Below are 15575 nucleotides of genomic sequence, written 5' to 3' on the forward strand. Positions count from 1 at the left end.
AAAGCATGGCTTTCATATGCCTCAGAGTATCAAACCGTATAAAGGAAACATTCAACAAAGGCCATAACAGCGCGTAACCCTTGAATTCAATGTGACAAGATAGGCGATGCCTGGAAGCATCCCACAACAACTTTGATCATTCAGTATTAATTAACTCTCATTTGAGAGCAGCCTGAACACTTGATTAATCACGGCAGCTGGGGACCCTTTCAACTGACAGGACAAGTTTGCAACTGAACCGTTACAGGCCCCATGAAACATACTATGCTGGCAAATGAGCGATCCACTCAATGAATTCTCGCTGAGAAACACTTCAGTGTCTCCGTTCCTGCATCTAAATCAATACGGTAATTCCCAAGTATTATGAATGAATTCCCTATCCATTGCTTCATACCTGTCTACCTGGTGGTGTTCTAGGCAATATTGAAACTGGAAAGTTGTTACTGGCAATGTTATATGGCCATGAATTAACCATTCTGTGGACGGTGACTCTGCCACGGTGAAAGGTAATTGGTCTAATTTTTTAATGCGCAGCATTGTATATTTTGCATCCCTTTGTGCCATTGTTGTCTGCTTTTCAGTCACGGTATATACAGAGAACAGAGACGTACTGTTGATATTTCACCAGGGCACATAACCAGAGTGCAAGGATTGTAGCGTCCAGCTTAATGACATAATAGAATGAAACTGAGATTGCCCATGTTGTAGAATGGACAGATCTTGTTCCAGTATATCTATAGCAGAAGATACAATGTTGCCCAGTGAATAAATCCTGGATGTCAGTGTGGTCATACCATTGTCAACCATAGCCAAAGCCTTTTCTATATTAACTCTGCCAATTTCACGAAGTCTCTCTACTTCTTCCTGTTGAGAGATTTTCCACATTTCATTATAGACAGTGTATAAGAAGCGTTTATGACGTGACGTACGGGATCCTAGCAAAAAATCCCTTAAATCCATGTCTTCCGAGAGTAAGAGCCTTTCCAAACACATTGAGACAACCGTTCAGGACGATAAGACGCCGACTGAGCCGTTATCAACTGTATCAAGACCATTGATCTTTGATCAATATACTCATCACACAAGAATTTAATTTTAAATGAGCCAGTTCAAGAGACATTGAAATATCGAAAAACAGGAATAACTCTTACAGAACTCTTATACAACTCCCCTGACTTATTTAAAGCAGTCCATGGATTAAGGGCTCTTCTAAACATCACTCAGACCGATAAGAACAAATATATCGAACATCAAACTGAGATGCTGAAATGCATATGAAAGAACAGTAAGATCCGTACATCCTTTCTCGATATACAAAGTAATTGAGTGGCTTTTTCCTGACGAAGACGCAGGTTGCGTCAAAACGCGCATCGAAGACACTTAATCTTTTCTGCCACAGCTTATGTTGTTGTATATGTAATAGGTTTTAGATTATTGATACAATTGTGTTGATGTATAATTGTTTCAAATTATTGAATAATGGTACAAACATGAGAATAGGATATGTAACAACAGATTAATCTTGTGCCATGAATTGTCTTTTTAATATTGTAATAAATTATAGCTTTTAATTTTTCAAAAATAAATTCTTTCATCGTTTCTTTATATTGATTGTTACACTCACTTTTTTATTGTTTGCACTAGAAAGGCATATATATTCATAGATCTATGATAAGTATAATACATTGCCTAGGGATATACAATACACTCGAATAGTGCCCTGCCTTAGGAATTGCTGTATCACTTCGACAGGGGGTCCTTGTTACTTTTCGCTTCCGAGAGTAAGGTCAAGTGTTGTTTCACCTGTGACAGTGTCAAGGATCTTAGCCAATCGAGGCATAACTTACCAGCAATGTATGATGTCACCACCACCGGATGTTCCCATTGTACATAGCGTAAGTCGGTCCTATGGTTACTAAACCCTTGGGTGGTCAAATCTTGACTGACACCTATTTGTGTCAATAGGCCAAACTAACCATCCCTTCCAATTGTGTTCTGTTGTATTGTACGAGACACCATGCATGATGTCATCTGCTGTACTCTCACCATTTTCTGTATAGTTTTGCCATCCGTCAAAGTGTGAAAGCAAGGGACTATGAGGTGTGTTCAAGTCCTTACTTTTGGCTAACCCAAGACAGGAAGTCTGTTGCACAGTGTTTTTCAGGAAATTAATCTGTTGTGGTATGAGGCATGTTCTAAATAGTGCCCCTGTTCCCAAAACTTTCCAGTCCTTAGTACCCCAGAGAGATTTTATGTCTATAGTGTCTTTCCATAAGTCTAAACCCTGTTCAGACAGCTGGGCAATGAAGGATGCAGAATATATCTGTTTGGTGTTTGTTAGCATATTTTCTGCGCAGGTGTACATGCAACCTTATAGTAACATGAGCATGGATCAGATGTATTAAATCCAGAAAAATAAGCAAACTTCTGTGCAAACGTGTTTGCACTACCTTTCGGCGGTGTTGGGCAAAGTTCAAGAAAACTGAGATAAGGTTTTATGCACAATAGGGAACCATTATCCTTCAAGCTTCAATAAACCTACAGCCAATACATAGGCTATGCCTACTTAGCTGCGGCAGATTTTTCCTTCCCACTCCAGACGTCTCTGGGTATATGTGAGTAGGGGTCTCTGAGAAAGCACGACTGAACTACTCAGATTTGACAGTTAAATAGAACCAAACCCACGTTGGGCGCCATGTCGTGTAGTTCCTATAAATCTATATAAGATCTGCGTGTTTAGACAACATAAACTGTGGCATCGGTGTACAGACTGATTCCAGACACCCCCACCGGATAGGTTCGCCTGTATACCAGCTAGCTCACAGTGCCACTATGAACCCCTCTTACCAAGGAGAGAATAGTTTCTGGCAACTATCCTGACCCCTCAGGGATCGTGGAAACAGTACAGTACTTTTCGCTCAGTCACTCATGCTCACTTTGTCTCAGAGAGACACAGAATAAACGGTGGGAACGTATTCAATAACCATTTATTGAACCAGCGTGATTCTAGTGTAAAATGTGTGCTGCAACAGCCATAAAACAGAAACAAATATAAATGATTATAAGCACCAACAGAGTAAAAGGATGGTAGTTTTCTACTATAGTGATAAAACAATGAGTATATGCGGCATATAAATACATGACAGTAATAATGCATACTCCTATGATGCTAACCATAAATAGATGTACCTAAATGTACCTAGCATGTATGTAGGTGTATAGTCAAGAATACCCCTATGATATAACCAATCCCATTACCTGGTGTGAGAGAATGAAGGACCCCGTCTTGGTCATAAGATGGACACCCTGCGAGGGATGTCAGACCACTGCGTGCTGGAATGTCTGCATGCAGGAACCTCAGCGTCTCGTGTCAGTGTGTCAGCATGTAAGTCTTTCTCCTCTGCCTGCTCCAGAAAAAATATGGTCCTTATATACCCAAAAGGTACCCTCATGCATTCTACCTTACCGTGTCAGTTTGGACGAAAGGGGCGACCCTTATACATAGTTATAATGCATAAGATGCAGGAGATGGTAATCCCGCTGTGATTCTGAGAATCCTCATGCATAATAAATTAGGCTAGATTTCGGGGATAACCACACAACATTTATGCAGTACCTAACTAGGTAAAAGGTCTGCACAAACCTGTTATGTAGTACAATGTCACAGTAAATGTAGGTGAGAGGTTAGGAGACTACCTAAGCCTATATTGGGGTCCATTACGAATCATAACAGCTTCATGCAGCAGAGAAGGGCCAAGCCTCTCAGATGTGTCAAGCCTCAGTTGTTGGCCTGGCAGTTATTCAACATGTTTAAATGCTGTATTTTCTTACGGTAGGACAATCTGTATATTTTGTCAACGGTTTAACCATCGAATCCACAGCTACTCATTAAACAAGATGATGGACTGATAATTAGGTAAATTACAGCGCTTTATCGGCATGCACAAAACATATTGCAGTCACCTCTTGAATGCAGCTGAGAAATACTCAAAAGTTTAGAGCGTTTTAGGCCCTGAGAGCTGGAGGAAATTAACAAGTACACACAGTTTTTGACAGATAGCTCTCAATAATTCTCAGCGTGGTACACATGAACATGCCTCACTTAACCGAGTTTTTTCAATTAGTCATTGCTCTTTCAGCTCGATGTGAAAGTTCCTGGTGATTTATGGTTGCTCACATGGGTTACAGTTTATAAACTGATACTGAGCTTAAGTAAGTGTTTATTAAGAACTTACACCTGAAGACTGGGCGGAGCCCAAGCAATGAATTTGCCATCATTGTACTGTGATTGTGTTTGAACATCTTCCTTAGGTGCCATCAACTAGCTGATTTGGTAATTGATTTTTGTCTCCAAAGAAAGAAATCTGGAGCTACAGCAAGGAGGGCCTTTAGTAGAAAGAATTTCATTAAAATGTGGACCCAGAAGACATCAGCGATTAGGTTCCACTACCAGAAGATAACAGCAGTGCCTTCGCCTTTCTGGTTTGAAATATGTAATCCATGTCTCCATGCAACTAATTCTTTTTTTTTACTGTATAACACATCTACAACTCGAAACCTCCGCCATTTTGTACATGCAGCTCAATATCTATTTAGAGCAGGGGTCTCCAACCATTTCTGTACTTAAGAGTTACGTATGTTCAATGAAACACATTGAGAGCTATTAATATTTTTAGTGTTGTATAATCTAAATTGTAATATGTATATTAATTCAACCAAGCAAAAGCTTTCTAATTTAATAAGCTGGGCTGCAAACAGGTGAGCTACTCAGAGGTAGCAAGAGAGCTACAGTAGCTCACGAGCTACTGGTTGGAAACCCCTGTTTTAGAGTATAACACAACCCCCGGAAGACGCCTCATTCTCCTTCTGGTGCGTTTCGATCTCTCTCTGTAATTGTTCTTGCTGCCGGGCTGCTCCCTCCTCAATCAGCCGTGCTTTTTCCTGTGGAATAAATGAGATCAACGTGAGACAGCGACAGCTTCTTAAATATACTCCGGGGTAAACTTTTGTAGTCACATCCATACAAAAAACTTATGGGACACCTGAAACACACCCAGTCACCAACATCTTACCTGTTCAAAGTACATTAACATGTAAACAATACAGGGCTATGGTTGCTTACACTCCTTTTTATAAAATGGCACACAGATATACCGGTATTACCTCCAATGTATTTTGCTGAATAAAGTTCTCAAAAAAGAAAGCTGGTATTTTAAACACTGCATTTGTCCATTTGTATGGTTAATACTTTGAGAAAGCCACAATCTTATAAAAGTCAGTTCGGACTATTTGCCAGGTTTTTGTCATAAGGACAAATAGACATAATAATATGCAACATGAAGGTACTTTGGATCAGCCTCCTTCAGACAGCGCTCTGTTTGAGTGTTTGTCATGGTTTTGCTCATCCTATAAGACAGCATACAGAGTGTGGAAATAGGTCAACCCCATTCAGTCATCAGAGTTCATAGCAGTGTTAGTCACCTTTAGGACCAGTACTTAGTACAGACATACAGTAATTGGAGTGCCTATGATGCTGTTAAAAGACGTTTACCCATATTACATTTTACTCAACATTGGCAAGAGGGGAGGCAAAGGTGTCAGTTTGTAGCCACTGCACTCCTCACACAATCCCTGCAGGCTGCGAGGAAGCTGGTTTATTAAGGGGTTAACTCTTTTTAGCAAGAGAAAATTTAGATTTTTACAATATTACATAAAATGGGATGGACAGTGTGATTCATTGTCATACCGCATATATTCTTCCCCATTCCTTATGGCTGATGCTGTCTCATTTCAAGAATAAGTGACCAATCACAGCTTCCACTGCAACGTCCCAGCTCAAACCTCCCCATTGGTTTTTAGGTCAAGCCAAGGCAGCATATGTGCTGTCTCTTTGAGATGTGCTGTATTCACTCTGTGGGCTTACAGCCCGCCCACTGCATTTCATTTGTTCTTTTGTGTCCTTTAAAATCCTCTCTTCTAAGTGGTTGTTTTTCCTATATGTCTCTCCTTTTTCATTGTTTCCACCCCTGGAGCAAGCCCTCACTACATGTAGCACTCCACTTGTCCCATTATAGTTACTGGCCAATGGACTTTGAGAAAAATGCGTGTGTTTCCCATGATCAGCACGATATGCCGCAATTTATCCCTTGATCAGCGAGGCATGCTGCGCTTTATCTTTGAGCATGGCGGCCGCACCTTTCTTTTGTTCTGCATGGTGTGGCTTGCCCACCTCTATTTATTTACTTTAGCAACATTTATTAGATGCAGCTGTCAGTGGTGGCCGCTGTTCGACAGTCCGTCGTGTTTTAGCTAGTCAGCAGCTCCAAGGGCTCGGTGAAAGATTTGCAATGAGGTTTTGTTCAGCGTGGGAATAAGCTCACATGATTCTTTGGAGGTTTTTGCCCTGCTTCATCATTAAGCATGGCCACTGTGCGCCTTTCTTTTGTTCTGCACGGCACAGCTTGCGCACCTCTATTTTTATATCCCACTTACAGCCCTGCAAAGGACTTGTGCCATGTGTATCCTTAATTTGTTTACACAAATGTGTACTCTCAACGCTCCCTTGCAAACCATTGCAACTTTCATGTTTCAGAGACGTTTTTTTTTTCTATTTAAAAAAATAATTATTATTTCTTCATGATTCACAGACTTCGGAAACTTGGCAGATAGGATTCAATTAGGGTCCCAACTTTTGTTTACCTACATTCTACTACCTCGATCAGGAAGACACTAGTTTACCCGCACTTCCTTCTGTGTCTGCACCTTTGGCACACTCCCATCGATCGCTCGTACAATCAAAGTTGTTGACACTTGTAGATCAAAAAACGAATTAACGCACATGTCCATAGAGGCGAGCTCCTGCCACCACCTTAGTAGGATCAGGCAGAGCGTTTATCACAGTGCAATCAACAGAAAGTTTTATAAATAAATAAACACCAGTGTCAAGATTGTAGCATGGTACTAGCACCATTCTGCTCATATCTCCCTCAGTGGCCTCCTCCTGATTTTCCAGTTTATTTATGTTTTAATTTCCTGAACTCTCTCAAGCAACTTCTAGTGAACGTACCGCCCGAAAGAATGCAAGCACGTCACTCTGATAAGTTCTGTGTTCACCTGTGATTTGCTGTCACTTGAATGGCCGCTGAGTTGCATCGAAGTTGGGTGTGTGTGCTGCTGGTCGGAGAAGTCCGCTGATAACTGGTGCTTTCGAGTTGCACTGAGAATTCTGCAGTCATGTCCGGAATATACTGCAGTTGGTGAGTGAGCTCACGTTCCGCCTTAGGAGCCCCCTTCACGTCTGAACCCTCCGTGGTCATGCAACTGTCAACTGAGCTGAATCCATGGCTGCTTCACACTTTCATATGCCCCTAGAATCTGTGCACACTAGATGGAGCCACATGCCCTGCTGCTATACACGAAAGCCTGCTCGCCAGGAAATACTCGCCAGATGCTCTCGCTCTCATGCTACATGCATCAAAGTGTTTTGGATGACAGTGCTCAGAAATGACAGCTTATGATGGCACAGGCAGCTTCTGCCTTGCTGTGAGGTGTGCAGTACATGATGTGCTCTGACTTGCCGCAGCTGTTGATGTTGGCTGTAATCACAGAACAAGAGTATTGCCAGCCAACAATGCAGTGCTGCTTCAGCTCCAAATGGATTTATGATTGTTGGATGTATGACTCCACCTGCCATTGCTGCTAGCTGTTTAAGCAGAGTATAGCTGCTTGAGGGAGCAGATGCCAGAACTGCAACTCTGTTGTAAACAAGTGGTAGGCCAGTCAACACATAAATATGGAAATCTCAGCCGAGGGCCTGTCTTGTTTTTAAGAGCCCATGCACAAGCCAAACCATGAACACTTTTGGCATATAAATCATACAACAAAGATTATGCATAGATGGCAAGTTTTCAAATTGCCATGTGTGATTCTTACCGGATTCTGTGTACTTATAAGTAACATTCAATGACCAAATGTGTGACACGTGGCATGACCAAATGCGTGACACCTGGAATGACACTTTCACAAGAGAAAAACTAAGCAGTGAAGTCCATGGAAAGAGAAAAAAATCAGGAATGATTCCCTATCAAGCATTGAGAAGCTCTGAAAAGACCTTTTTTGCATCACACTTCATTATAACAAGGTAGCTCTAGAACTTGCCACTTATCAACTGTGCTGCCCCCCACCACAATAATAACAGCTGAGACTGGACTAGTCACTTCAGATAGCCTTTGCAGCATCACCTAGTTGTAAGAAGGTAAATCCTATTCTCTACCAACTCAATGATTCCCTCTGAAATTTTTAATGCAACATCGATTCTTAGCTCCTCAACCAATGTCATCAAAATCTTAATCAGCAGGTAGCTAAATCATATCCACCCTACTTCAGCTCTCTCCCATGCACATAATCCTTCAAAATGATAGCATTGCCTGTCCTTTTTGGACTGGCCACTTACTAACTGGGAAATGATGTGGAGCTCAGCTGTAATGGTCTATACCAATGCTGTACTGCTGTTGTCTGCTAATTCATTCAATGCTGGCTAGACTGCAACACACTAGTACCTCTGAATCATTCAGGGGGCTTCAGTGCCGCTGACCTTTATAGGCTGGTAAGCTGAGCGACGCTGTTAGATCTGGGGGTCTCTAGTTGGCAGGGTAGGTACCACTGTCCAAGTAGGGACCCTTGCTTCTAGTCAGGGAAAGGGGGATACACTGTTAAGATAACCCCTGCTCACCCTCTAGGTAGCTTGGCCTGAGCAGTCTAGGCTATCAAAGGCAATGTGTAAAGTATTTGTACCAACACTCACAGTAACACAGTGAAAACACCACAGATTTACTCCACACCAGTTTTAGAAAAAATAAGGTCTCTTTACTAAAAACTTCACAAGACCAAATACTACAGAAAAACCAACATACAATTAAAAAGGTTACTTTAAGAATAGTTCAAGAGTTTGCAGAAAGTACTCCAGGATGTCAAAATCAGTGTCCTGCACAATGCGACTCTCAATGCACAAAATGCGACACTCTGGTGCCCAACAGTACCTGTAGTTGCGATAAGGTTCCCAAAAGCTATAACAAGGAAGATGGCAAAGGCGATGCGATACTCCTGAGATCCTGGGGAGGCTTTGCAGCAGCCCTGCTTCACGCAGCAGAGGTGGATGCGCCGGCTCCGATCTGTAGGGGGAGGATGCGGTACCTTTGGCTTTCGTTGCGTAGGTTTCTTGGGGGGGAAGCTTTACGCACAGGTTCGATGCGACACTCTTCGATGTGGTGCGATGCGTGGCGCAGCGTTGCCTTCCGGCGCCGCAACTCTCGATGCTCCATGGTACGGGACTCTGCGTCGACGCACGCAGCGACTGGAGACTTTTCACGCACCGGCAGTGGTGCGGCTCGCAAACTGGTTCTGCGACAACCCTCGCAATGGCCAGAATCTTCACGCTTCGGGACGATGCTCGACACACTCGGCGATGCGGGGACCCTGCGTGTTGCGATGGTGCCGCGATGAAATTTTCCTCGCACTCTCGTCTTGCGACACGCAATCGGATGATGCGTTGGGTACCAGTCACTTTTGTTCACGCTTCTGCTTCCCAGCTCCCAAACACAGCAAAACGACCTCCTGAGGCCCCAAGACTGGGCAAGCACTCCAAGGCAGGTCAGAACTCTCTCAGCAGAGTTCCAGGGGAGCTGGTGGTGAAGTCCTTTTGTTCCTGGGACTTCTTAACAGGGAGCCAGCTCTTCTCAGGCCCTTGGAGATCAGAATCAAAAGAAGGGGACACAGCAAAGTCCTTCCCCTCTCCTTGGCAGCAAAGCAAAACAGCAAGCAGGCAGTCTTCTCCTCTTCAGTTTCTTCCAGTTTTCTCCTTGGCAGAGGTTTCTTCTTAGTTCCAAAGTGATCTAAAGTTTAGGTGTCTGGGGTCCTCTTCTTATACCCCTCCAAGCCTTTGTCTCTCTTTGTTCCAGTGGGGGGATTCCCCTGCTCAAACCGGTTCCTGGGTGTGCTCTGCTCTGGAGCACCTGGTTCCTTTCAGAGTGAGGGGCAGGGTCGTTAGACGCTCAGCAGGAGGTGGAGCCTTCTTTGTGCCAGCAGAGGCAGAGTCCTCAGCCTGGCCAGCAGGGGGTGGAGCCAGCTTTGTGTTTGGCAGGGACAGCCCTATTCAGACCCAGGGACTACTCCTCCCACCCATCTAAAGCAGATCTCCCTATTCAACCTGCTGCTGACTCATCCAGGCTCCTGGAGCCACCTGGCCCATCACATGACACCCTTCAGCCAACCAGCACACAGGCACACAGGAAGGTTAAACAGGAGAATAGCTACTTTCTAAAAAGTGCTATTCTCACACAGTGAATTTAAAAACCATCTTGCTAAAAAGATGTATAATTAAATTCTGAACACAGAGATACCAAACTTGGATTTTCTATCTTGCCCATATGGGAAGATAGGCATGTAAACAGCCTTCCCCATTCTATCCTATGGGCAAGATAGCCTCTCAGCAGTGAAAAACGAAAATGGCTGTAATTCACTACCAGGGCATGTTACACACCTCAGTACATGCCCTACCTTTCAGATACACTGCACCCAGCCCAGGGGGGTACCTAGGGCCACCATAGGGATGCCTGACATGTACAGAAAGGGAAGGATAAGGCCTGGTCAGTGGGTGCACTGGCCAGGTCGACATGCCAGTCCTGGACTGCACATAGGCACTGCAAGCAGGCCTAAGACATCTTTTTAGCGCTACTCCTGTGGGTGGCACAATCAGTGCTGCAGCCCACTAGTAGCATTTGAATCACCAGCCCTGGCACACTCAGTGCACTTTACTAGGGGCTAACAGGTGAAACAAATATACCAATCATGGATGACCAATCAATATAACAATTTACCAAGGGAGCACTTGCACTTTGACACTGATCAGCAGTGGCAAAGTGCCCAAAGCATCTAAACCAGCAAAAACGAAATCCAGCATAGCATCAAAAAACACAGGAGGTAGAGGCAAAAAGTCAGGGGTAACCACGCCAAAGATGCCAGGTCTAACAGACGCCTTTAATAAAAGCGGTGCAGCGCTTGTCTGGACTACAAAACTCTGTGCCACCCCCCCAAACACACATGAAGGGCAGCAGGTGAGTTGTTTACTCATGTAGAGGAACTGTGGCCAGAGTGAGCCTGGGGTCCGGAGCAGCTGAGGCTGAGGAGGGAGGAGGGGTTGTAGGACTTGGAAAACATCCTGCCTTGGTGTCAGAGCATGACAACGGTCAAAGGGGGTGTCGCCTTGACAAAATATAACAGGCAGGGCGCCACCCCTGGATCCATTTGTGAGGGCACTGATGAATCTTCACTGTTTTTGTTTATACCAGAGAGCTGAGACTCAACCTATTGACTACCATATTCAACGGATGAACAAACTTCAACTTAATGCACACGTGAGAGAGCTAACAAGGCAGCACCTGCACTTCATTTACTCTTTACCTTATTTCTAAGGTGGTGGAAACCAACAGAAAAAGGGACACTTGGGAGTGACTAGTATAGGGGATCAGGAGGTGTAGCACAACATTGGAGTATCCTACCAAGAGATACCCAGTATAACCTATTGCACTGTCTAGTGTTCAGTTAAACTATGTGATTAAAAGTACTTTCTTTTTCTGAAATGAAATATGTTGAGTACTGAACGCAAACACAAGCAAACTGGTCTATCTCCTTGAGAAATCTGTGACTGCTGCCCACGCTACCTTGAGAGCAAGTGCAGAACAGGTTGTATTTGGCCCACTGTGCAGACCCATAGTAGGACTGGCCCTATGACACCAGTGGCAAACTACCTCAACTACCACGGTTGAGGCATAGTAGCCACTGCCTGTCCAGTGACCCCCCCCCCCTCACCCTTACGGGCCCGATATCTACTTTACAAGGATTAATAGCATACTCGGAAGAACCTTAAAGAATTGTGCAAGAGAACCAGGAAACTACAATTCTGTAACCCAGAAATTGGCCTGAACTCAGTTAATCCTTGACTGTTCCCACAGTAGGAACTGAACTTTTGATTAACGGGTATGAGGCAAAAGGATTATGTTATCCTGTAAGCATCTGTTCTTGGCATGTAGAGCTGTAGATTCACATGCTTTGCATACTCCTGCCATCTACTGTTAGGTCCAGATGTTTGGAAGTTGTTTTTCTTCAAATAAGTATTTTCCAGTAACAAGGTAAGGTGACTTCTCCTTTCGGTGATAATGCACATCGACTTCATTCTTAAATTGTTTTCCCACAAGAGGGTGAGAATGGAGTAAGTGTAGTATAGAGATGTCCATGCGTATGTAACATGAACAGTAAGAACTGCAACAAACATGGGTGTCCAGGGAGGCGGGAGGGCGCATGTGAATCTACAGCTCTACATGCCAAGAACAGATGCTTACAGGGTAAGTAACATAATCCATTTATGCATGTCTTCTGTAGATACACATGCTTTGTATACACTGTCTAGCAGTAATCTCCCAAAGCAGTGGCTAACCAGTGGGTGTTGCAGTTGTTTGGAAAAGTTAGCACTGCTTGTCCTACATTAGCTTGTTGACGTGCTGAAACATCCATACAATAATGTTTGGTAAATGTGTGCGGTGTCGACCATGTTGCTGCCTTACATTTGTCAGCTATGGGAAAGTGTCCTAAAAAGGTGATAGATGCTCCTATTTTGCAAGTAGAATGTGCTTAAGGAGGTACATTAAAGTTCTTTGAGCTTTAACATAGCAAGTCTGAATATATTTAACAATCCATCTAGAAATACTGTGTTTAGAGATAGGATTTCCTTTATGAGGTGGAGCAAAGGCAACAATACGTTGTTTTGTGAAAATCTTTTGTCCTATCAATATATAATAGCGCTTCTTTGACAGCAAGTATATGTATAGCTCTTTCTGCTACCGAATCAGGTTGAGGGAAGAACACAGGTAACTCAACTGATTGGTTAATATGAAAAGCAGAGACCACTTTTGGAAGGAATTTTGGGTTTGTACGAAGAACCACTCTATCTTTATGAAGTTGAAAGAAGGGTTCTCCAGAGGTTAATGCCTGTAGCTCACCAACACGTTTTAGTGAAGTGACAGTAATTAGAAAAGCAACTTTCTATGAAAGAAATTGTAATGAACAATTGTGTAAAGGTTAAAAAAGTGGGCCCATAAGACTTGTAAGAACAATTTTAAGGTTCTAGACAGGAGCAGGTCTTACCCTGGGCGGTATTCTTTTAAGGCCTTCCATAGATGCCTTAATTACTGAAACATTGAATATGTATAAATGTTGTCTGTCTTGAAGGTACACAGCTACTGCTGCAAGGTGTAGTCTAATGGATGTGTAGGCTAAGCCAACTCTCTGTAGATGCAAAAGATAACAAATAATATTTTGTACAGATGCATCTAGCGGATCAACTGTGTTATTACAATATATACAAACTGTTTCCACTTTGCTGCATAACGTGCCCTAGTGGTGTGTCTTCTTGCTTCTTTAAGAATTGTCATGCAATCTGGTGGTAAGTTTAAGTATCCAAACTCTATGACTTCAGGTGCCAAATCGCTAGGTTCAGTTCCTTGGGGTTTGGATGTCTGATTTCTCTATGGTTCTGTGTGAGAAACTTTGAAGTTATGTGAAGCTTCTGTTGTGGAACTATTGTGAGTTCTAAAAGTGTGGTGATCCATGGTTGATGAGCCCATGTGGGAGCCATCAGAATCAGTGTGAGAGATGTCTTCCTGAGTTTCTGAACCACAAATGGAAGGAGAGGCAGAGAACGTAAAGCATAAGCAAATATCCCTGACCAGTTGATCCATAGGGCACTGCCTTTGAATAGAGGGTGCTGGAACCTGGGGGCGAAGTCTGGGCATTTTGAGTTCTCTGCTGTGGCAAAGATGTCTATTTGTGGAAATCCCCATTTTTGGAAGTATGGAAGGAGAACTTGTGGGTGAGGTTCCCATTCATGTACTTGTTGCCTCATTCTGCTGAGGAGATCAGCAAAGATGTTGTCTGTTCCTGGAAGGTGTTCTGCCCGGAGTTATATTTTGTGATGAATTGCCCAATGCCAGATGGCCTTTGAGAGGAGTGACAGCTGTAGAGAGCGCCCCCCTCTGTTTTTGCACGTAGTACATCGTTGTCATATTGTCTGTCCGGACTAGGACAACTTTCCCTAACAGGTGAGGTAGAAATGCTTTTAACGCTAGGTGAACTGCTTGCAGTTCTAGGTAGTTGATGTGAAGGTTCTGTTGAGTGGTATCCCAAAGATCCTGAACTGTTAAATGTTGCAAATGTTCTCCCCACCCTCTGAGAGATGCATCTGTTGTGAGCACGACTTATGGAATAGGGTCGATAAAGGACCGCCTTTTTGATACATTTTGTGTTTTCCACCACTGCATAGAGCGATGAGTACAGCTGTCTACCAACACTAGATCTGTTAGCTGACCCTGTGATTGATTCGACTAACGTGCTAAGCATACTTGTAGAGGACGCATGTTGAGTCTTGCATGAGGCACTATGACAATACATGACGCCATCATCCCCAGTAGCTGCATAAAAGTTCTGACTGGTAGATTCTGGTTGTTTTGAAACTGGAGTAACAATGTTTGAAAATTGTGAATCCTGGCAGCATTGGCATATGCATTTGAGTGTTCAGAATTGCTCATAGATATGGTTGTATTTGAGTGGGTTGAAGATGGGATTTTTGTGCATTGACCGTAAATCCCAACTGATGTCGAAGGTTTACGGTGGTTTGTGTGTGTTGAACACATTTGGGATGTGTGATGGCTTTTATGAGCCAATTGTCTAGGTATGGGAAGACATGGATTTGCTGTCTTCGTAGATGTGCTGCTGCTACTGCTGCAAGGCATTTGGTGGACACTCTGGGTGCAGATGTTACTATGAATGGAAGTACTTTGAAATTATGATTTTTTCCTATCACAAATCTGATATGTGCGATGTGCTGGGTGAATGGGTAAATGAATGTGTGGGAAGTTGGCCTGATATATGCTGTCCACTAGTTATAGTGGGCACATTGTATCAGTCCAAACAACCCCTTATGGTGATAGGTTAAAGATAACCTTTATTGAAAGCTATCCTAGTGGTAGCTATAGAGAGAGCATCCTTCAGGCTTAGTCTTGAAGGAATGTAAAGCAGCTTGTTTTACCAGTCTATAATCTCTTGAAGGATCAAATGAATGGACAACCACACTAGGTATATATTTAAAATATATGTATTTAAGATAAAACACACCCCTCTAGTCTCTTTATGAGACTGGAGTTCGAAGAACTTAAGGTACAAGTCAGTATTCAACAGTAAAAGCACAAATACACGTTTGGACACTAGGGGCGTACCAAACCATATACCAATAAAGTGGTATAAGAACCACGACTGAGCTAGACACAAGGCCTAGAGCCTGTAGAAGTGCTTGGACCAAAAGGAACCACCCAAGGTAGTGACACAGGGGACCCACGGGGGACGCGCGCAGTGTGAGAACACAGCCGCGAATCGTCGTTAACTTCTATGTGGAAAGTCGCGGTTGGAAATTAAGAGTTTAAGGACACTTAGAGGATGACTACGAGCGAACCCTTTTGGACTTAGAGGTG

The 15575-nt window shown here is 43.4% G+C and overlaps 1 protein-coding gene across 4 annotated transcripts in view; it reads right to left on the minus strand.

The window, feature by feature from the left end:
- Positions 1 to 2970: 2970 nt before the first annotated feature.
- Positions 2971 to 15575, minus strand: part of LOC146784474 (guanylate-binding protein 7-like) — a 622481-nt gene continuing 609876 nt past the window's right edge. For all 4 annotated transcript variants that reach the window (XM_085633263.1, XM_085633261.1, XM_085633262.1 and 1 more), the window contains one exon: positions 2971 to 4941. In XM_085633263.1, the coding sequence (XP_085489389.1) occupies positions 4825 to 4941 (117 nt within the window). In that variant the 3' untranslated portion in view covers positions 2971 to 4824. The remainder of the gene's footprint in view (positions 4942 to 15575) is intronic.

Source organism: Triturus cristatus, chromosome 11 (assembly GCF_964204655.1).
Source record: "Triturus cristatus chromosome 11, aTriCri1.1, whole genome shotgun sequence".
Classification (NCBI taxonomy): domain Eukaryota; kingdom Metazoa; phylum Chordata; class Amphibia; order Caudata; family Salamandridae; genus Triturus; species Triturus cristatus.